The 23,614-nt window shown below is 45.3% G+C and overlaps 1 protein-coding gene across 3 annotated transcripts; it reads left to right on the forward strand.

The window, feature by feature from the left end:
- The first annotated feature begins 1,516 nt into the window (after positions 1-1,516).
- CHADL (chondroadherin like) lies at positions 1,517-23,190 on the forward strand. Of its 3 annotated transcripts, none has more exons than XM_085601041.1 (5): positions 1,517-1,607; positions 2,375-2,537; positions 7,266-8,927; positions 20,567-20,733; positions 20,903-23,190. In XM_085601041.1, exons 2-5 carry the CDS (start codon positions 2,382-2,384, stop codon positions 21,162-21,164), a joined length of 2,247 nt encoding a protein of 748 aa, XP_085457167.1. In that variant the 5' UTR covers positions 1,517-1,607; positions 2,375-2,381; the 3' UTR covers positions 21,165-23,190. The 3 variants fall into 3 exon arrangements, with proteins under 3 accessions (XP_085457167.1, XP_085457166.1, XP_085457165.1); XM_085601040.1 differs by having other exon boundaries at positions 1,536-1,648; XM_085601039.1 differs by lacking the exon at positions 1,517-1,607 and adding an exon at positions 1,637-1,735.
- Positions 23,191-23,614: the final 424 nt, after the last annotated feature.

Consider the following 23,614-nt stretch of genomic DNA (forward strand, 5'->3'; position numbering starts at 1 on the left):
CTTTGGCGCCAGTTGACGTATCCTCGCGAAATTTTCAAAACTAATGAGGCGCTCCGCTCAGCTCCTACCCTGAAAGTCTCGGGGTGATTCGTCAAGCGCTGGCTGAGAAAAAAGGGGGGTCCCAAAACGCATTTTCCCCATGCATTTTCCCATAGGACCTTTAGTCGAAGGTACAGCCCGAACGGCTCAACAGAATTACTTGAAATTTGGCAAAGAGGTAGTCCTCAGGTCAGGCATGTGCCTTTTGCATATATGGTGTCAATCTGTTCAGTAGTTCCTGAGAAAATTGCAGTTAAAAGTACATAAATATCTATAGGCGCGCACCGTGCGCGCACCATAACGTGCGCGGGCGTAATTCTGATTGGTGGTTACATGTCAGTCAACATTCGAATCGGTCGAAATCAGGAAGTGCGGCCGCCATTTTGTGTGTGACAGTGAAAAGGAAAGGTGGAGAACGTGAAAAGGGGGCAGGGTAGAAAGTTCCTGACCACCTAGCCTTTGTCAGGGGGTCCCTGAAGGACCCCGAAGGGTGAAAAAAACTTTTTTTTCAAAAAATCGCAGGGTGCGCGCAGGGTGCGCGCACGGTGCGAGCATCGTGAAAAATCTTTTTTAAAAAATAAAAAATTTCAACTGTTTATAAGTTTATAGAAGATATTAACTATGCTGTTCAACTTTATCCAAATACAAAAAAAAAAGAGCTGAGCCATTCCATATTACAGGATACAGTCAATCTATAACTATATACATAGGTAGTTTATTGTAAAATAAATATATAAAAAATATAATAATACATACATAAATTAGCATTTAAAAAACCTTACAAATTCACTTAAAAAACCATAGGTTTCACACACGCTATAGTTAGGAATTAGCATTTAAAAAACCTTTCAAATTCACTTAAAAAACCATAGGTTTCACACATGTTATAGTTAGCTGGACATTTCACTCGTAAAAAACCATTAAAATTCCCCCGTTTTAGTTAGTTCAGATAACTATAACTCGCGCGACCGCCACTCTATCACAAGGATGATGTCATGAGTGATGTCACTGACCATGTCATGAGTGATGTAATATGTGACGTCATCAGCAGTGGATTGCGGTCGCGCGAGTTATAATTAACTGAACTAACTAGAACGGGGGAATTTCAATGGTTTTTTACGAGTGAAATGTCCAGCTAACTATAACATGTGTGAAACCTATGATTTTTTCAGTGAATATATGTATATATATATATATATAAATACTACCTGTATATGTGGCCCCACTAATTTTATCTAGAGATACCACTCAGGGCAGCTTGGCTGGAGGTGACTAACTCGTGGGGGAGGAGAGGGGGAGAGACTGCCTGAAGTTATATTCTAGACCTCCCCAATGCTGCCAGACAGCCGCAGTCCCTGCCCATAATCCCCCCTTCAGCTCCTCGTGCCCTGGGACCAGAGGGAGGGGGGCGGATGCTCTCAAAGGCTCCTTTCATTCACAGGGGCTGTAGGGGGGTGTCGGGCACCTCCCACCTCCAGGGTCGGCGGTGACACCGCTGCAAGCCGGGCTCACAGCCGACATAACCTGACGCCAGACGGGGGACCGGAGAATGCGACTTCAGTCGTGAGGTGCATTTCGGGAGCCGTGTGTGGGAGCTGGAACGTCGCGCGTAAGTGGCGCCAGTCAGGATGGAGGGGCTTTGCGGGAGCTGCGTGTTGGTTCGAGTCACAGAATCGCCAGCGGTACCTCTTTACGGGTTAGCAGCACAGTGCCTTGGTAGAGCTGTGGGGTTGGGTGTGCCCCAATAATGAAATAGCAGGGGCACTATAGGTCAGAAACTGGGTGACCTGGCTGAGCTGTGCGCGTTAGTCCAGGTATTACAGCGACAAGACATGCCGCAGATCAAACTCTGTCAGAGTTCAGAGTGGGGTCCTGTTCTGGAACAACAGGGCTGCTATAGGGTAAGATGAGGATGCAAGTGCAACCGAGTGTCTGAGTAATGCAATAATCGGGGGTGCTATAGGATAGGAAGTTAGTTAGGATCGAGGTGTGCTAGCCGAGCTGTATGCGAGTCTTAGTACCGGGATGGCAGAGTGCCGCAGGGCTGCACCGGGGGTCCCCTTGGTCTGTCGGTCCTTCTGGTGGTCTCTGCAGGGCTGCACCGTGGTTCCCCTTGGTCTGTGGGGCCCACTGATGGCATAGAAAGGGTGCTGCAGGTCAGGATTGAGGGGCTTTGGCAGAGCTGCGCGTGACTCCCAGTGCTGGAATAGGAGCAAAGGCGTTAGGTCAGGAACCAGGCTTGAGGGGCATTGGCAGAGCTGTGAGTGGAACCAGTAATAATGCCCCACGAGTTGCCCTGGCACGCTGTTTCAGTGACTCCCCTTCTCCCCTGCAGCTCCAGAATGCGGCGCCTCTGGGCCTGTCTGCTGCTTGCCCTCTTCCTGGGAGCACCGGCCTCTGGCGCCCCCTGCCCTCGCTTCTGCATCTGTGACAACATCAAGACCTACGTCACCTGCATGAACAAGAACCTGACTGAAGTGCCCGTCACCATCCCTCAGGTGAGTGACGCTAGGGGAGTGCCCCTCAGGTGGGTGACAGCAGACTAATCCACCTCAGGTGAGTGACCGTCAGTGAGAGGGTGAGTGCTCCTCGGGGCAATGCCTCAGGGATGAGCGCAGTCGAGTGTCCCCCAAGTGAGGGAAAGTATACAAGTGTCCCTCAGGTGAGTGAAAGTAGGCGAGTGCCCCTCACGCGAATAACAGCACTTTAGTGTTCTTCAGATGAATGGCAGAGTGCCCCTCAGCTGAGAGGCAGTGGGTGACATCCCCAGCTGATGTGCGACACTGGGAAAGTACCCATCAGGAATGACTGAACGTGAATGATTATGCGAAAGTGTTCTTCGGGTGAGTGAAGGTAGGCAAACGACACTCGTGATACTGGGAGAGGGCTCTTTAAGTAAATGGCAGTCGCGAGTCTACTTCAGATGAGTCACTTTTTGTGAGTGTGCCACGTACAGATCACCATGTTGTGAATGTCTCAAGGAGAGTGACAACTGGCAAATGCTCCTCAGGTAAGTGGCTGCGTGGGCGTGCCTCAGGTGATTACTGTGGGGGAGTGTGCCTCGAAGAAGTGACTGCCGAGAGCCCTCCGGGTGAGTGACAGTGAAAGAGTGCCTCTCAGGCAAGAGGCAACATGTGGGATGGAACAACAGCTGAGTGTATCCAGGAGTGACAGGATGCCAGTCCCCCTCAAGTGAGTGATGGATGACTGACCCTCAGCCAAGTGTCAATCAAGTGACTGAGATTTGTCACAACCTTTACCATCTTGCCCCTCAATGGCGGCTGTGTCTGCACTTGAATAGCCGGAAAGAATATTGCCCACCTGGGCACCATGCTGTAAAATTACTCTTTTTTTGTTGCAGTTTGTAGCCATAATCCTAAGAACCCACAATTGCATCATATAAAAAATTATTGTAAATATAGATACATGTAGTAGTTGTACAGCAGTTCAATATTCAAAGCTCTCAACAGTAAACGCACTCGACCATGGTAGCTGTAGGAAATCTGCCTTTTCTATGTGGTCACCTTGGATTTTTCACCTTTTGCAGGACTTTATTTTTGTGTAAGTGTTAGAACTCTGTGCACTAAACCCGTGTTAACCAGTAGTAAAGTGCTTGTGCTCCCAGATTTAACATTGTTGAATTTACATATTCGCAATTAGTATAATAAATTTATCTCCAAGTCCCAAGTACAAGGTGTACCCGGACCTGGAAGTTAAATGCTGCTAGTTGACCACACAGCACCTATTGCACCATTTACTAAAGTGGCAGTGCAGGTAAGGCTTCAGGCCTACCATTGCATCCTGACTGCGGCAGTTTTAAGCCTGCAGCCGTGTCTGGCAAAATGATCCTTTTTGACAGAAGAAAAACATCCTTTAAAGTCATGCCAATTTAGGTTTTGCAGCCAGGGTACATGGTATTTAAAAGTAGGACATGTAGAAAGGTTATGTCAACATATCCTTACAGTGACTATACCACTAAAAGCTATTTTTACTGTAGGAAGGCTGGTTTGCCCATACAGAAACACTGGAAAGCAATAATGTACTTTAGGAAAGGGATCAGCTAGAAAAATAATTATACAACAACTTTTATTATTTTACAAAATCCAATTCAATGGTGAAGTCAGATTTTTAATAAACATTACCTAAAAGTCGCTTTTAGAATGTTACATTTTCCATACTTGACGTTTCTGGAAACTAATTTGTGTTGACTCTCCAGCTTCTCCCAGCCAATGAATAGCCTTGAATAGCTAAGATAAAAGTGTTAAATTCCTCCCAGGAGCAAACAATAGACTTACCTGAAAGAGCATAGATGACCCCTCCGAGTTCAGCAGAATATGCAGGGTGTGGGCCTCCCTTTGACAGCAGTGACAAATCCTACTCAACAGGTATGCTGAGCCACATGTAATGCATGGGACGCCCTCGAAAGGGAGAGAATAGGATGCCAAGACAATTCTTGTGTATCCACTGTCTGGTTGATGGTGGACCCGTTTTTTGTCATACCAGACTTCTTTTTCAGTGTTTATGTTGGTACAGTGCCTGCCTCAAGCTAGATTTTAATGTTAGATGTAGGATACTAACATAACCATAGTACACTTCCCCCCCAGACACCAATAAATACCCCCAGCCTTCAGAGGCAAAGTTGAGTGTGGCCAAACACTTGCCATCTTAACAATGCCCGGAAGTATGGCATTTTGGGCCGGTTTACAGTAAGGAAAAGAGGAAAGAATGAAAAAGCAGCTATGGTTAGCCACAGGATATTTTTCACCATAGGTTAGGGCATACCTAGGAGTCATCCCACCACCGTAGCTGATTCCAGCCATAAATGTGGCACACCCAGGCTACCACTTCAGAACACTTTCTGGACCAGCAGTAGATCAGAAGACTGGAGATTGTCTGTAACCTGAGAGTAGTCCTGAAGCGCTGGACTTGCTCTCTCTTGTACCCAGGACAAAGAAGTGGACTCCACGGTTCAATTGGCTGAGCTCCACAGTGGCTACAGAGAGGCAAAAAGCTGCAAGAGGCCTTTTCCTGTTCTGGAAGTATTCAGTTGATCAGTGGCAGCTGGGCGACACCCTGCTGTTGGCCTCTCCTTGGGGTCAGTTTTCAGGTCCAGACCAGGTAGGAAGTAGTTACTTCTCAGACGATCAGAAAAACACTGAGGGAATATTGATTTGAGTGTGTTGCTTATGTCAGATTGTGCAGAAGCTTGGTGTCAATCTAAGGAGGAGTGTCAACTTACTCAAGTAGAAGTTTCAATCAGTTCAGTTGAGGCTTTGTTTGGAATATAATATTTTTTTTAACTTTGGATGGTTGGGGTTGATTCACCAAAGGCAAACTATAGATTAACTGGGCAAATGTCTGGTAGTTTGAATTCCAGACCACCTGATGGTTTAAGTCTATAGAGGCAGAAGCTGGGTTTGTAGATGGATCCATAGAACAATATTGTTTCTTACTTTGAGCTGTTAAGTGGTTATATATGGTTAAGCTTGGGGGAGCCACAGTGCAGATGTATCCGTGTTAAAATGTGTGCCTCTTGTACAACCTGTGGGCAAATAGGACATCAAGTAGTAAGGAAATGAGCACCACCCTAATGGGTCAACCAAGAAACGTCAAAAGCATATCCCTGGGAATATTAACTAGACACTATGGTAGTAGGTCTACTCGGGTCAACCCAAGAGCCGCTAATGCTAAGTTCTAAGAATAGTCCAAGACACCTTATTGGGTGGCCGTTGAAGTTATCCCAGAGCTGCAAAGGGCAAGTTCTAGGAATGTTGAATAGAAGTCACAGTAGTGGGCCTACAGGTCAGCTGAGGAGCCATTAAGGGTCAGCCTGAGGAATTTTAAACAGACACCAATTGAGCAGTTCTCAGGGTTACGGAGGAGCTAGAGGCAAGTCTCCTCTAAGGACTCGCTTCTGGCATGTATTGAGGAACGTATCAGATGTAGAAAACAAGTAGAGGGTTTAGAACTGCAAAAGAGAATAGAAATAGCCCCAAATAACAAGAATAACAACATCTGCAACAACACATATAACATGTCTTTCTGGTTTAGATGAGAGTTTACCTCTTGAAAGCCCCTCAGCCATTGCTTAGAGGATAAACTCAGCAGTCGGGAGTGATAAACACCAAGCAGATCAGTGCAGGTTTTTCTCTAGCATAGGTGTCAAGTTGCACGCCCTTTCAGGGAAGGCCCACACAAAATAGTCAGAGGGCAACCCATATGTGGCAAGCTGCAGCCAAAGGGGTTTTGAGAAAGACAGTTCACAGTACGGGGTCTGTAGTCCACCCAAGTGTGAGAAGCGGGCACTTCTCTGAGGGCATGGTGCGGGCACCTGTTAAAGGAAGCTATTAAATAGTAGAAGGTAAAAGGATGGGGGTGCTGACCCAATGCCCTTTCCACACCCTAATAAGTAAATTGCTGCTGGTTTCACCTATAACCTCTCAGATCTTCACCTGGACACAAGAATTGGATACCCCGAGAGGAGTGCTTAAGGAGGAGTGTAGGGCACACTGGGGAAAGTCTCTGACATGCTACAGTAAGTTATTGCAAAGCTCTGAGGCCCTGAAGGCGAGGTGGAAAAGATAGTGGCAGATTGGGACAGACTGACCAGGAAACCTAGAAGATGGGAAAAGAACAAACAAGCTGACAAGAGAAATGATATATATTCTTCTAAACATAACAGGTTGCTTCACAATGGCGCAAAACATGATCCAGGCAAGGCTTTAGAAATTTTGAATTGAGCTGACAATATAAGCAGCACTGTGCATTTTATTAAATATCTGGAGCGATTTTACTGAATTGAAAACCTGCTACTTCAAGGAGTTACTGTTTGGCCCTTGGCTAGGGTTGGTGGCTAGGGGTAGGTCCTAGGAGGCCCAAGGGGTTCAGCATGTCTCACCCGTAGTGCCTTGTTCAAGTTGAACATGCAGATAAGGGGCTGGCGGTTCATTTTCCATGGATCCTTCTAGTACAGCTGAACCACGCTGAGACGGCTGCTTTTGATGTGCCAATGGGTCTAAGCTGCCCATGACGCAAACCGCGTCTCCATGCCGCAGGCCCTTTGAGGGTGAGGCTTCAAACACATTTATCAAGTTCCTCTCAGTGCCCCAAGTACCAAGTTTATCAAGGTAAAGACAGCTTTCGTAGGCCACAGGCCCACAGGATGGAATAAAGAATGATATATTAGTATTGGTAAATAGTAAATAACCCAATTTTTCTCTTCACAGATAACACAGAAGCTGGACCTCCGGGGCAATGATATGAAATTGATCCCAGAAGGAGCATTTCTCCCTATCCCCTATCTCATCCACCTCAACCTCCAGAAGTGTGGCATTGAGACACTGGAGGAAGGAGCCTTCCGAGGACTAGGACGCCTGACCCACCTCAACCTGGGCTCGAATGGAATTACCTTCATCCTGCAGGAGACATTTGATGGGCTGTCCTCCCTAAGGCACCTGGTGCTAGAGAAGAACCAGCTGGAGGAAATTCGCCCTGGTGCCTTCACCCAGCTCGGCTTCCTAAACCTCCTGGACCTGGGTGAGAACTTCCTGGTGTACCTGCCAGACATGGTCTTCCAGGGATTGCAGCAAATTAAGTGGATTCGGCTGTCACGCAACAAGCTCAACATCGTAGCAGACCACTCATTTGCTGGCATGCCCACTCTGCGCCGGCTGAGCTTGGACCACAATGAGCTGCAGTACCTACCCACTGAAGCCCTCTCAAAGCTACCAGGCGTTACACGTCTCGATATGGGGAGTAACCCCATGACATTCATAGGGGAGGATGCCCTGCAGATGCGGGCGCTCAAGCAACTCTTCCTGGATGGTATGTCATTGCAGGATGTGTCCTTCTTGGGCTTCCAGGGGACCCCTCAACTGTCCCTGCTGGACATGAGGGATAACCAGCTACGGGGGTTGCAGCCACTGGCAGGTCTAGGGCAGCTGCATAAAATTGACCTGACTGGGAATCCTGTGTTGTGCGACTGCAACCTGCGTGCTTTCAAGGAGTGGGCTGAGAGGTCCCGTATTCGTGCCGAGATGATCTGTGCTGGACCCGCACCATTCCGAGGGGAGCACCTTGAGGCTATGAGGAGCGTGGACATGAGGTGTGACCGCAGAGTTCCAGAGGAGAGAGTGGAACCAGTCACTCTAAAGCCTACTGCAGACAGTGGCAACCCTTGCCCATCATCATGCCATTGCAAGCCCGACCTGAAGCACGCTACCTGTGAGAACCAAGACCTCTCGAAGATCCCCAGAGGGTTCCCAACAGATACAGGACTGCTGGACTTGCGCCGCAATGTGTTTCGGTCGGTGCCCACTGGTGCTTTCCCTAACCTGGAGAACATGGTGTCCCTGCACCTGCAAAGCTGTGGCATTGAGGAGCTACAACCAGGTGCTTTACGTGGCCTCAAGGGCTTAGTCTACCTCTACCTGTCCAACAACAGTCTTTCCTCTCTCAGCGCTGCTGCACTGGAAGGGGCTACACATCTCACCTATCTTTATCTGGAACACAATCAGTTCGCAAGTGTGCCCACGGGGGCATTTGTGTCTCTACCTGGCCTGCTCTCCCTCCACCTGCAGTACAATACCATCCGTGAACTGTCTGACCACAACATGAAGGGGGCTCAGGCACTTCGCTGGCTGTACCTGAGCGGCAACAACATTGCATCCGTGGCGCCCACAGCCCTGGCTTCTGCACGCCATCTCGAGAAGTTACACTTGGATCAGAACCAGCTGGCCGATGTGCCCACCAGTGCTCTGCGCAGTCTCTCTGGCCTACAAGAACTGCGTCTCTCAAAGAACACTATCAGACAAATTGAGAGTAATGCATTCCAGCCAGTTAGCGGATCCCTTCAACACCTGCACCTGGACCATCTTGGCTTGCAGAAGGTAAGATACCATGTGCTAGAATGACCAATAACCCACAGAAGAGTGTTAGCATGGTAGATGTGTCCAAGGCAATGCTGTCACCTTGACCCTGCACAAGAACACATTGCATGTGGCCAAGGCATGAGGTCATGAAAAGCATTGCCATGGACCCGCTATCCGTACCCTGCTTTGACTAAGCAGTGGCAGGAAGTAAGGCATTAGCAGAGCAAAATGACTCAGTCAGAATAGGGTCACTCGCATGACATTTTCGCCAGGATCCAGAATAGTATTCAGGATAAAGTGACAGGTGCTACTCTGATGGACCTACCAAACAAGGTTTATCATAATTAGCAAATTTCAGCTGGCTTTTGTACGGTGTAGTGCTCGGCAATTACTTTGCCTTTTGGTACTTCATGCACACTTCAGACTGCGTAAGTACATCTTCCTAGTTGAGGTTTACTCGGGCTGGATTTATTCCCGAGCCAGGTTTCATGGTGCTGAGTGGTTGAGATGGTGTGGATTATCGATATGGAGGTTGTGTTCTGTAGAGGGATGTGGGTGTTTTGACATTCTGACATAACCTCTGTGGATGTCCAGGTTATAGTATAGTTAGTTGCCTTTATGGGGTGGTTTGCAGTTGGAGTTTGGGTTTGCAACCCCTCCTGCTGACCTGTGTGCCTAATGCCAGTTGGGTCCTGATGGAACTCTTGCAGGCTACAGGATTGTCCTCCTCAAATGAATCTGTGGATTGGGCATGAATTTATTGTTATTCTTGAGTTTCAGACCAGACAGTCGAGTTCTTGGTGTTCGGATTAAGGTCTCCTAAATTCAGTTGTTATGAGGTCCTAGAGCCTGTGTGCCAGCTGCGTTTGTTCTATAGACAATAGAAAGGACGGTGCTACAATGACGCTAGTGGTTCTGACATCCATAGACCAAGAAAGGGACAGCGCTACTATTATAGGAGTGGTTCTGAGATCACCTCTTTGACCCCACCCAATCCCTAGGATGCATTGGCCGGGTGTCCCATTCCACAAAGTACTGTAGTCCTGTTGACTACGGTTATGCTGGCCCCTTCTTGTCATCCTTAGCTAATTGCACCAATGATTTAGAGTTGAAGCACGTTGGGCTACCTCAATAGTTTGTGAGTCAAGCTGCTGTTGAGCACAGCACAGTGTGCCATGATTAAATGCGTGTCAAACCGCCCTCCTCCCTCCAACCATAATGAGGGTTTTTGTGTTTCCTCTACTTCTCTCAAGTCAATGCAGTATATGACCAGGAGAATTCATAAGCAGGAATAATAGTGTGAAAAGATGCTCACCCGTCCCAAGTGGTGTAGGGTTCTGGATAGGCAAAGGCAAACCCATTTGACATGATAAGCGGTTTAGAGCTGGGCCAAATGGTGTGTGTTGAAGGAATAAGCATGTGAGTGTGATCAGCAGAGATGAAGTGTGTCATGTGAGGCTCTGAGAGGAATGAACAGAGGTGGTGGAGAGGGATGGTCTGTCACAAGGCTTGACATGTGATGTGGTATTTTAGTGTTGTGTTTGTAACTATTAAAGAACGTTATGGAGTGGTGTATTGTATGGTTCGGGGGTAGTGTGATGCATACTTGTGAGGGAATACTGTTGTACAATTTGTTGGATTTCCTTCATGGTGCAGCAGCATTGTTATGCTTGGTAGAGTGGTGCTGATCAGTCAGTGGGTTGATGGATTCTGCTGCATGGATGAATGGTGCTTGTATTAGTTTTAATTTTAACAGATGGACTCCGTTGTGGCATTCAGAGTGGAACTGGTGTTTTGGCTAGCATAATGTGGTGGTGGGATATTTAAGGCAGAGGAGAGATGAGATTGTATGTAGAATGTTGACATGGAATGCAACATTGATGAAGTGTGTTGTGGGAAGGCAGAGAAGTCAAGTGGTAATTTATAGGAGTTGGTGAGGAAAGCAGCAAGGTTGTAGGGTGTGGTATAGAATCGAGGTGGTGGGAGATAGCGTGTGAAGGGTGCTATAGCACAATCAAATGCAAAGGTTATGTTTTATTTTGAGGAGAGATGCGTGATGAGGTTGTTGTGGTGCTGAACATTCTGCCTTGTTGTGATGTGGCTTTGTAGGTTGGTTTGTGTTCTATGATGAAGTTTAATAAATGATTATGTGCAGCAGGTTAGAGAATGTGATATTTGGACAAAGCTTTGTGTTTTATGGTATACAGCAGTATGTGGGATATCGTGCCCTGAGGTCTAATCTAGCTTGGTGTGGGAAGGTTTAGTGTGATATGAAGGGGTGCAGTATTCTATGGAGGGGTGTTCATTGGTCCTGTAAGGTGGGGTTTGGAGTGATGGAATATGTTGGAGTGTAATCAGGGAAGTTTTGGGTGGTATAATTTTGTATCAGTTTCATACTGAAATGTGGTGTGTAGTGAGCGAGGAATTGAGTGGGGTGACTCAGTGTGTTGTGTGTTTGCGTGTGGTGCACTGTTGACTAGTGCGTCCAGTGTAGTTACAATGGCCTACCAGAAAGTGGTTTCATATGATATAGATGGATGCAGGTGGAATGTCCAGAGACCAACTATTAGCCACTCAAAGATGATATGGAAAGAGCAGCAAGAGGGAGCAAGAACGTAACGTCCTCTACAGTCACACACTATGGCCCATGAATAGGAGACTGGCAGGTAGAGCTGTGGTACTGTGAAGATTGCATTCCCTCTCGAAGCACTTTTCTCCCATAGAACAAACAAGGCTCACTGCTCACCCTCCGAAAGCATCACACTAATGCATAAAAGTGACTTTGGTTGTGAAGAATAACTTTAATCTAACTACTCTCACAATACAAATTCAAAACCAACAGAGCTTACAATATGTAACCAACACAAATCCGAGGACTCATAGCAAGGCTTTCATTGGCCACTCAAAAGCATTATATATCCAACATTAACACCACACACCATCACTCAACTCTCAACTACAAATGGTCTACCTGAACACCACGCACTTGACAGACCCACCTCCCCATCATGCGCACAAAGCACTTAAGTGCAGAGATATCAAAAGCCATTCCGACCCACACCATTATTATTAGCATAACCTTATGACCAAAAGGAAACAGCTCAACTCCACAAACACAAAAAGGTTTGAGTCGCACCTCTCTCAGGACTTTTCCTGCTTACCCTCCTAAATTTCAAATTAAATTGAAAAGCTGTTTAGCTAACATAGTGTGCAACTCCACTACCCCCGCTGTTTCCAGAGGGTGATCCACAAGATCAAAACAAACTTAAACCCACTGTAGGTTGCACCACTTTGTCCAGTCAACAGAAACAGTAATTATATAAATGTCCATCAAGTACTGTGTATTATTCAAAAATTTCTCTTTATTCTTCTTTCAATTTTCACAATTCGTAGGCAGCCAACGTGTTTCGTTCTTTTACAAAGAACTTCATCAGGGCTGTAAAAAACATTTAAAAAATGCGTATATAATACAATTGTTACAACACAGTTAACACATTATATTATAGGAACACATTATCCAACAAGACAGAAGATGCTTCCAAAAAACTCTTTACATTACATATAATACTTAAAATATTTGCAATCCATATCAAATAATTTAACAACCTACCCATATTATTAATATTGGGTTGGTAAGGTTCTTCCACGTCGATATGTAATTTTAGGTTTGGGGGAAATCTCACCCTTAACCCCTGGTATTTCATGAAGCACATCATCATAAGACACAAACCTGGCATGTGACGTGCATAAAAATCACTATACTCTGCTTGAGCACAGGACACACTATTTACCGGGCACAGGACAGGGGAGCCCCTCCCGTACAGCCCCCTAACTGGGCAAAAAATAGAGAAGTTTGGAATACCCAACCATTCACAAACACCTCAAAGATCTTCCTAGATCAAACACACACTTTACTTTCACACTAAAACAATCCATTTCAAACAAGTCTTATCACAATACAAACTTACTGCTACTCACACACAACCAAACGCCAACTAAGCATACATTATCAAACAATGGCTCCTCCTGTAATCAGTGGCCTACCAAGATTCACATGATAGGGCTCACACAGAATGTGCTACAATTCCATATTAATGGTGGCTGATGGTACACAAATATAGATTATAACATAGGGGGAGGGATCTTGGAGACTGGTTCTTTGGCAATACTTTGGCATTCCATGCCAGTTTGGGTATCAACGGTTGACGTACTGTGGGGCAGCAGGGTATTGCTGACAGATGTGGTGGGGCTTATATGGTGTAAACGGGTAGCGTTGTGTTGCACTGCACTGGATGAGGGGTGGGGCAGTATGGCATAGTGACTTCTGTGGTGTTGTGCTGGCCAGTTTGATGTCATGCAGCGTGGAATGAGCGTGTATGGTGTGATCACAGTGTTTTGGTGCACCGCACTGGATTGGGGGGGGGGGGGGGGGGCATTGTGGCTGTTGGTGTTGTGCTGGCCACTGTAATGTCAGTGCGTGGAATTAACGTGTACGGTGTGATCACTTAGCAGTGAGACTGCCTGGAGTGATGTGTGGAGCTGTGATGTCTGGGTTGCCACCATGCCTAAGAGCATCTTCTGTTACAGATATTTGTAAAGTGTCCTATTGCCATTAGTACGGCCTCACAATCCTTTCTAAGTTCAGATACTTGAACACCCTCACCTTGAGGTTTCCATCACATATTGGAGACTGTTTTCTGATTGCTTGAGCATTTAGTATTGTGGGAGTGATTAACATGGCTGAAGTGATATACAGTGGAATAGTGTGATGCATTATTGCACATGGGCTTTTCTTGTCTTACGTGGTGTGGAATTGTATAAAATGTGCTAATAGATGATGATCTATTGTGTGATGTAGCGCGACCAGTGGGAAAGGTCGAGTGGGATCTAGTGTGGTATAGTGTGTTGTGGGAGATGATGTGCTATTTATGTTGGATGATCTGTTATGAAGTTGTACAGTATGTTTTTGGTATGCAAGGTGGTGTGGTGGGCTTTGTAAATCATGTAATGCGTTGGTTTGTTATGCCTATGTGGCATAGTTTGCTTTGATTGACTTAGTAGATGCAGAGAGCTGTCACAAGGAGAGGTGTTTTGTGGTTTTATGTAGTGTGATGCGGAATGGTATGGCGAGGTGTGATGTTATGCTGTTACATGGTGGTATGCTGTGGTTACTAGTTTAGAATAGTATAGTACTCGTTCAGCAAATGTCCAAGCCTTAAAGCACTATTTCCGTCTTGGATTGAAAGTGAGCAGATCATTGCTCATGCCTCCATGTTCCGCAACGGGAGCTTCTGCTTCCTCCTGGAGTAGTGGCATGGGATTACAAGCTGAGAAATAGTGTGAGACACACCAAAATGACAGATAATAGTTCCAATGCCCTAGTATTTCTTAACTTTTCAAACAAGCATTAGCAAAGCCAATAAGTCTCGCCTGTGCAAGAGTTATTGGCTTTGCCAATGTGTTTTAGCCATGTTGTACACCAGCGTGGCTGCTGTTCAGCACGGCTAAAAGCTAGTGGCGTCGAGGAAAGTCGCATTGAGTGTCAGAGTGGAATGGCAAAGAGTAGAGTGTTGTAGAGTGTCATGTATTGGAGTGGCATAGTGTAGAGTGAACTGGTGCAAAGTGCATTGGCTTAGAGGTTTGCAGAGTATAGTGGTATAGAGGCAGTGGTATTTAGGGCAGTGGTATTTAATTCAGCAGCTTAGAATGCAGCACCATAGAATGCAGTGGCGTAGATTAGAGTGGTGCATAGTGGAGTGGTGCACATTGGAATGCAGTGGTGCAGAGGCGTAGAGTTGAGGGGTGCACAGGGCAGTGGCACAAAGTATTGTCGAATGGCATAGAGTGCAGAGTAGAATCGATTGGCAGAGTGCTGTGGCATAGAGTCGTTTAGAGTTTCATAGAGTGGCAGAGTGCAGTGGCGTAAAGTGGAGTAGTGCACATAGAGTGGAGTTGTGCAGAGTAGAGCGGTGTAGAATTCAGTGGCAGAGAGTACAGTGTTCCAGAGTAGTGTCAGAGTGCAGTGGTGTAGAGTGTAGTAGAGAGTAGAGTATGTGGTGCAGAGTAGAGGGAAGTGACAAAGTACAGTTTTGTAGAGTGCATTGGTGTAGAGTGCAGTGAGTGGAGTGGTCCAGAGTGTTATGGCAGAGAGGAGTGGCATAGAGAGGAGCGGAGTAGATTGTTTCCGAATAGAGTGAAATGGCGTAGGGTGGAGTGGTGCAGGGTAGAGTGCAGTTGCGTAGAGTGGAATGTAGTGTAACTTCATACAGTAAAGTACAGTAGAGTAGATTAGAGTAGTGTACAGTCGATTGGAGTAGAGTGCACAGGCATAGAGTTGAGTATTACAGAGTAAAGTGCATTGGCATAGAGTGTATTGGCATGGAGTGCAGTGTTGAGTGGATTAGAAAGGAGTTCTGCAGAGTAGATAGGTGTGGGCTCGACAGGAGTGGTGTAGAGTGCAGTGGCAAAGAGCGCAGCGGTGTAGGGTGGACTTGTACAGGGTAGAGAGGCATAGTGTGAAGTGGCATAGAGTGCAGTGTAATAGAGTGGAGTGGTGCAGAGTACAGTGGTGTGGAGAGGCATAGAGCGAAGTATGCATGGTATGGTAGCGCACTGCTGTTACAGACAACACATTTTCGATTGTTTCCAATTGAAATGACCATTACATTTGCACAGACACAGTTTTATTAATGAAACTATACAGTGATCAAACGAAAATGTGTGAAAATTCCATCATCTAGTGCAATGATTTGTTTTGATCATATTAAAGTATTTGTTTTCAAAGTACTTCAGAAATAACAAAAAATGTGCTTCATTTGTGTTCCGGATTCTGATATATTCGGAAATATTTACAAAGTTTATTTAAATGTTGCTGTGTGCAAGAAAAACTATTTCCTACTCCCAGTATCCAACCAGATTGTCACATAAATACTCCACATTGAAGTTAGAGAAAGAAAATAAAAGAAGCGCCCTCAGAAGACAGCACCTGACATTTGACCTCAGTTTTTGAATGCACAGCAAATGTGACCAGATAAAAACAAGATTTAAAGGCCCATTTACAGAAACTGAGTTCAGGGAAAAATACAGTAAAACGTTTTAGGCAACAGAAGGGACAAACCGAACCTGGAGAGTATAAAGCAAATAAAGCCGGCAAATAGAAAGCCAGAAAATGTGAGTTACAAACCACAAAGCCAATAGTAATCAACGGGTGGAATGCATTTCTAGGTCAACTTTCTGAAAGTTCCCAAGATGTCTTTAGCAAACCATACAGCTGCGATGTCCGGTAGGATGTAACTTAAAAAAGGTGGACTTAATTTATAATTTGACAAAACATATTTACTCTAAACATATACTTATCAAAAAACAAATGCCTATCACCTTCTGGGCCAGGGAACAAAATACTAGTCTAGCTCCTTAGTGTTAAACATTGGAAAATAGTTTTCAAATTGAGGCCCATGGCTAAACAACCGATGGGGGACTGTTTGGCCCTTACACAGGCACTCTCGGAAGAATTCATATTTAGTTGAATTCAAAGTCTTTCTAAAAAAGAAGATCAAAGACTTCAGCTAACGGTATTTGGGCAACCTGGCTAATGTTGGGGATGGAGATGTGTGTACATGCCGCCTGTCCCCAGTGTCCGAGATGGACAATGCATCTCAGACAATGGCAGCCCTGGACAAAGGCTGCCACCGTTACGTGCAGTGCACACACATGCACTATCCAAGAGATTTCACAATTCAGCTGTCCAGGTACACACCCTGTATAGGGGTTTACTGATGGCTTAATAGTGTCTTCCAGGGTATGGAACTCTGCTAACATCACTTCCATAGGCTTGTGGCTCTGTGAAATCCATAGTGTTTCACTGAAGACTTGAGAGTGAACCTAGGGGCTTGGGCTCTTTTTGCACTGGACTGCAATCGTATCAGTTACGTTTCCTGTCCAGATAGGCTAGCCTTGGAACATACACACTGATGTTCATTCAAAATGAATTTGAATTTAGCAAAGCAATACAGACTTGGAAACTAGCAACATTTAACACAAATGAGCAAAGATCCTTCTGGTTTGTAAACACTGTCCACAAACCTATCCGCACACACCCATCGCTTTTTGCTTTAGTATTAAACACTGCTACACACCACAGCACTAATCTCTGGGCATCCTTCCCACCAGCAAAACACTAAAAATTCCATTCCAACCAACACTCTTTCCTCTTGAAGACTAGGCAACTTTCTGTTCAATCAGCTGGAGAATACTTTGGGGCATCACAAGAGGTAGAAAAGCTCTGGAGAAACACTACAATACAACGCACTGTCCTTCCATTCATACAATAGACATCGCCTGAGCAATCCGTCCAGAGGCAGAGGTAAAGAGGCCAGCAAATCCAGAGTCAGTCACCCTCACAGAAGCCCTTCGACAAGTATCCTTGCAGTGGTGCCTTACAGCATACTGCCTCCTTAATGTCACCTCTGGAAAGCCTTTCTCCTATAAGCTTTCAATTGTCCTAAGCGCTCAGCTCAGCTGGTGCTGGAAAGTAGGACTCCTGTTCCAAGGCAATCAGTGGATACAGGTAAACGTCTCTCGCTAGGAAAGGGGGGGGTACTCCTTTGACATAGCACCCCAAACCTGCCAATAACCAACAAAAGCACAGCCTGGACAATTAGACTAAAGCCTTAAAAATAACTACCCTTTTACATGTAAGTATAGCGTTGTGTGCGGGGTCTTCAATTTGCGAGCAGCTTACATATGGAATATGTTGTGGTCCGCTCTGGCCACGAAGACAACCCCACTGCTGGAGAAGCAGGTCCATGTGCCTTGATTGTGAGGCACAGTGTGGAACAACGTACCCGTTTAGTGAGGCGCAATTGAAGCAGCAGGCTGGCCTTGCCCATAACAGCGACCCAATGGATTTGTAATTATGGAGGGGAAGGTAAAGCGGCCTCTACTAAGATCTGAATACTCACCTGGACTACAATATCCAGCATGCACAGCAAGTACACGCCCATTGAGGCAGGATTAAGAACTTAAAACACCTGCAAAAATTATGCACGCTTCTCCTTTCCCCCTAACGCCAAGCCAATGATGAAGGGAAGTTTTTCTGAAACGCGTATGGCGTGAATTGGTGCAAGACTTTGCTGGAAGGGCTCGTTTTAGTTTGCTGCTGCCTGCCGAATAAAGGAGGGTGAAGTTTAGTGTTGTGTGCGGTGTCTTCAATTTGCGAGCAGCTTTCCTATGGAATATATACATATATACACAAACATATATATATATTTCCAATCGAACGTGCTCAACACTTGAAGGCACCACACGCACGCGTATATGTGTCCTTTTTAATTGGCAAGACTGCAGGTTGATTTAAAAACTAAAAGAAATGAAAAGGACAAACGGAGGCACACTAATATAAAATGTGGACAAACTTTCAGTACCAGAATGCATTGCTTCATCTGGGCGGGGTATTTAACTCGTTGCGAGTACAGCGTTACTGTTTGCTTCCTGTTCTCCTGCTCTCCAAAGCCAGTGAACAAGGGCTTGAGTGCCCAGAATGCGTGTGGCTAAAAATTTGGTGAAACTTTTGCTGTAACTCCACTGTGTTGCAACCTGCAGTCTTGCCAATTAATAAGGACGAATTTACGCCTGCATGTGGTGCCTTCAAGTGTTGAGCACGTTCGATTGGAAATATATATATATATATATATATATATATATATATATATATATATATATATTACCTACTGGCGGTCGCCAGTAGGTAGTTATAGTTAGGACCCCTTTTCCATAGGAAATCCGCAACATTCTATTTTGAATAACTTTGGCGCCGGTCGACGAATCCTCGCGAATTTCTCAAAATAGGTGGGGCGCTACGCTCCGCTCCTACCCTGAAAGTCTCGGGGGGATTCGTCAAGCGGGGGCTGAGATAAAAGGGGGGTCCCAAAACGCGTTTTTCCCATGCATTTTTCCATAGGACCTTTAGACAGGGCTACAGCCCGAACGGCTGAACAGAATTACTAGAAATTTGGCAGAGAGGTAGTCCTCAGGTCAAGGATGTGCCTTTTGTAGGTTTGGTGTAAATCTGTTCAGTAGATTCTGAGAAAATAGCCTTTAAATCAATATATATATCTGAGCCAGCTTACGGTACGCTTACCGTAAGCTTACCGTACGCGTACGGTGGCGTGCGCGAGCGCGATTCTGATTGGCTGTTACATCTAAGTAAACATTCGAATCGGTCGAAACCAGGAAGCGGCGGCCGCCATTTTCTCTCTCGCACTCTGAGGGGGGGGGGGCTGTAAATAAAGGCAAAAAACATATAAAGGGGCTGTTTGGACAGCGCCCATGCACATAGCCATGTTAGTTGAGTCCTCAAAGGCCAAAAACGGTAAATTTTTATTTTTTGAAAATTTCGCCGATTACGCTTACCGTACGCGTACGGTGCGCTTACGCTAAAAATTTTCATAAAAAAAAAAAAACACTCTCTGTGCATGGCATATTATTGTCATCACTTACAAATTAAATTTAACAGATTACCTATCACAAGGAAGCGCATAATATGTCCTCCATGTGCGCACGGTGCGTAACGTGGGCACGCGGTGCGCGTAGCGCACTGCGTGCCCACCTTGCGTGTATGGCACTAACTGCGTAAAGTGGGCGCGCGGTGCGCGAAGCGCACCGCGTGCTCACTGTGCGCAAACTGTGCGCGAAGCGCACCGTGCGCGCACGGAACGAACTGCGTTAAGTGGGCGTGCACGCCACGAATGGCGTAAAGTAACTTAGCATTTAAAAAACCGTACAAATTCACTGAAAAAACCATAGGTTTCACACACGTTATAGTTAGGAATTAGCATTTAAAAAACCTTGCAAATTCACTGAAAAAACCATAGGTTTCAGACATGTTATAGTTAGCGGAAATTTTACTGATAAAAAACCAATGAAATTCCCCCGTTATAGTTAGTGCAGGCAACTATAACTCATGCGACCGCAATCTTCTGCTGATGACATATGTTATGTGTCTTTATGAAAAAAAAATATTTCTAATATATGTATAGCTAAAAATTTATGGAAGAAGACATGGGCAAATAAGTGTCTAAATACAGTATTAGCATCAGCAGAGGATTGCGGTCGCGTGAGTTATAGTTGCCTGCACTAACTATAACGGGGGAATTTCATTGGTTTTTTATCAGTAAAATTTCCGCTAACTATAACATGTCTGAAACCTATGGTTTTTTCAGTGAATATATATATACACAAACACACACATATATATACATATACACACCAACACAATCGTCTGGGCCACCAGCCAAAGCCTTCTGTGATAATCCCCTAAAAAGAATAGTAAAAGAAACTTTAAAAAGCTGATTATTCTAACGAGATATGCAAGGCTACAGCAAGGAAAATGTTTGCCCAGGCACTTCAAAAATGTGTTCTCCAAAACCCTTCTGTTGCTCAAAGAAATTACCAAATGCTAAATTTTATTGTCAAAAGATTACACAACGATACCCAAAAATCTTCTATTCGCCAAAATTCATGGGGGAAAAAAAGGTGATTTGCAGCTTCATCTATATTAGGGCAGGGATCATCTTAACTAAGAACAGTCTCGATGGCTGGCATGTAGTAAATCATATGTATTCACTACGCATATCTAATTTTCTCTTCTGCTTTCACAGGTCTCCCCGATGGCATTTGCAGGCCTCGGCCCCAGGATCAAAAGTTTGCATCTGGAGGGCAACAAGCTGCAGAACCTACCAGAAATGAGCAAATTCACTAGTCTTGAGGTCATCAATTTAAGTGACAACCCCTTTCAGTGTGAGTGCGAGCTGCTGCCCCTCCGCAGGTGAGACCTCTGATCTGCCAGTAACCTACTACATCTCCACCCAATCTGCTGCATATCTACTTACTATCTACCCTGTTTTGCCTAAAGGTCACCAGTTATCTGCTTTGCCTCGATCAAATTCTTACCCTCCCCTTTCTCTCTCTCTCTCTATCTCTCTCCCCTACCCCAGGTGGATCGACAAACTGAACCTGAAAGTGGGAGCAACCTGTGGTTCCCCTCAGAAAGTGCGTGGCCGGAAGGTGAAAGACATTCCATTCAAGGGCTGTCCTGGCTGGGGCGTAGCATCGCCGAAGAGCACTGCCCAACCAATGGCTGCAACAAGGCCGAAGGATGCAGGTGGAAAAGCCAAAATGGCAGCAAAGTCTAGCAAGAAGAAGCGGTCACAGAAATCAAAGAGGCCAGTGAGGGTCAGGGGGAGCAAAGTGAACTAAAGGGGCAGGAGGAACAAGGTGGACTAAGAAGGGGCAACTGGGAACAGAAAGCAATATATGCTAAAGCAAATGGCAAGCTACAGGTGCAGCAACACAGATAAGGTGAGGCGAGAGGGAGTAAGGCAAGTCCTGCTATTGAGGTTAGCAGATACAGCAAGGACAGTGTCCGAGACATTAGGGCAAAATAAGGGGAGAACGATGACTAAATAATTGGTGGATTAAGGCCATTTAGAGAGAGCAGGTAGGCAGAGCAAAGTTGGATAACAGATGTGTAATAATAAATGGGAGGGCAAAGGAGGAAGCCTAAGAACGCAACGGAGAAGGGGGCTACTGTCAGAAAGCTGGGAGGGGAAGGGAGCATGGGCATATTAGTGTCAGGTGGTTAGGATTTTGCTATAATGTAGGGGTTACAAATGAAGGATAAGTTACTTACCTGTAATCCTGCTTTTCTTCCAGGGGTATACTCATCAAAGTCATAAGCACTGAATAGTCCCGTCCTTGCGCTGGGACCCCGTAGCATATATATATTTATTTATTTATTAATGCAGGTTTAACCAAATCTAAGGATTAGTCCTGTGAAAAACATACATCAATATATAAATATATACACACAAATGCATATATAAATATATACACACATATGCAGCCTAAACCACCAAAATAGGCTAAAGAATTGCCAATATTCCATTGTATTTTTTCATTTAAAATAAAACATATCTATGCATTTTTATATATGCTCCGGGGTCCCCGTGCAATGGCAGGACTATTCAGTGCTTATGACTATTGAGGAGTATGCCCTGGAAGAGAAGCAGAGTTTTGGGGGTGATTGTCTAAAGACAGAGGCGTATGAGTCCTAGTGGGAACCTGGCTGAGGAACTATGGGGTGTTTCATAGTGTAGCGGAATCTTCCCTCATTCTATGGGGTGTTTCATAGTGTAGCGGAATCTTCCCTCACTCTATGGGGTGTTTCATAGTGTAGAGTAATCTTCATCTGCTCCTGGTTATTGCAATGCAAGTCAGCCTTAGATGCCAAAGAAAAACTGATTTAACATGTGGTGCCTTGGGGAATTTTGACAATCTTGAGACATGGAGGGCCATGAGGAGGTAGGCTATTATACACTTGATACTTGTGAAGGTGAGAGAGGGGTAGTTAAAATGTGTGTTCGTGAGGAGACAAAGTGCAGGGTGATGCTAACTCAGGTGGCTGGTAAAGGAAGCCGTTAAGCAAAGAGGTAGTTTAGGGGACCTTTTAACTGGGGGCCAGATATCTGATGGTCAAGGTGGATTGGGGGTTACCGAGTGTCTAGGCAATCTCTCCATTCTCAGGAAAGGCGGTCTAACGTTAAGCTCTGCTCACGTCCATTAGCCAAAGGCAACAGCCGTCAGAAAATCAGTAGATACACAAGTTCCATTTCCAATGAGTATCCACTTTCTCCTTCCCTCCTTGCTGCCCCCAAAAACCTCAAAATCCCACTCATGACTTAGCTTTTTTCTGAAATGCAATTCGCGTTTGTTACACAATAAAACAAATACAGCTGTTGCACGGTTAATTTGGCCTGGTTTTGATTCCGCCTTTACCATGGTAGCACACAGCTAAACGAAGAAGGCACAGTTATAATGTTGGTTCTGTCGCCTGAAAACAAGGGGAAGGGGGGAGTCAGTAAGGTGTGTGACGATTACAATATCTCCACATGGCAGGAAGGCTCCTGGATAGGTTGTTCTAGTCCTACATGGGGGTTATAAGGAACACTGTATTCAATCCTACTCATGAGGCCCTCTCCACACCTTCTGACTTACTGGATCAAAAGTAGAACTCTGTGGCTTTGGAAAACTCTAAAGTATAAAAAAAAAAAGAATGATCAACAGGTGGTTCTTCCAAGGGCCTGTCTCAGTCGTACTACTATAGGGAGCAGCTGTTGACCAGCTTGCTGTTCCACATACATGATAAGCAGTCTTTGGGTAGGTAAACGGGTTCCTTTCTAATGCACATGGTTAGAAGTCTGAGGATTTGGTATACAGTGCTCAAACCTGAAAGAAAAAGTAAAAAAGAATAAAGGAACCAGTTGTTTGGGGTGGGATCTCAGCAGGACCAGAAGGTGCAGAGGCATGGAAACAATTATATGTAAGAGAAACAGGTATAGTCAATAGAAGAGAAGAGGAGGCCGGGTGAAAGTTCAAAACACATTAGGGAAGGACATGTGGTCTCATTTAGGGTTCTTTAAGAAGCACCCTCTAATCCCACACTAGGTATTATAAAATGTATATAGAGCTTACACCCTCTATGTGGGGTTCTAAAAAGCTCAACTACTAGTGTAGCATGCTGCACCATGTTGGGTGTGTGGTTGGAAGAGTTGTGATGTTTGGTTCGATCTTATGTGCAAAGTGTTTGCATGCCATGTATGATGAACGCCGAGGTGTGGTCAATGCATTATGGGCCGCAGTATTTAACT

This window comes from Triturus cristatus, chromosome 4_2, assembly GCF_964204655.1.
Source record: "Triturus cristatus chromosome 4_2, aTriCri1.1, whole genome shotgun sequence".
NCBI classification, from domain to species: Eukaryota; Metazoa; Chordata; class Amphibia; order Caudata; family Salamandridae; genus Triturus; species Triturus cristatus.

What these genes read in the sequence shown, in the direction of transcription:
- CHADL (XM_085601039.1), top strand. Translation starts at nt 1,668, where the DNA reads ATGGAGGGGCTTTGCGGGAGCTGCGTGTTGGTTCGAGTCACAGAATCG. An exon ending in CCAGCGGTACCTCTTTACGG is followed by an intron (nt 1,736 to 2,374) that starts GTTAGCAGCACA and finishes TCTCCCCTGCAG; the next exon opens with CTCCAGAATGCGGCGCCTCT. An exon ending in TGCCCGTCACCATCCCTCAG is followed by an intron (nt 2,538 to 7,265) that starts GTGAGTGACGCT and finishes TTCTCTTCACAG; the next exon opens with ATAACACAGAAGCTGGACCT.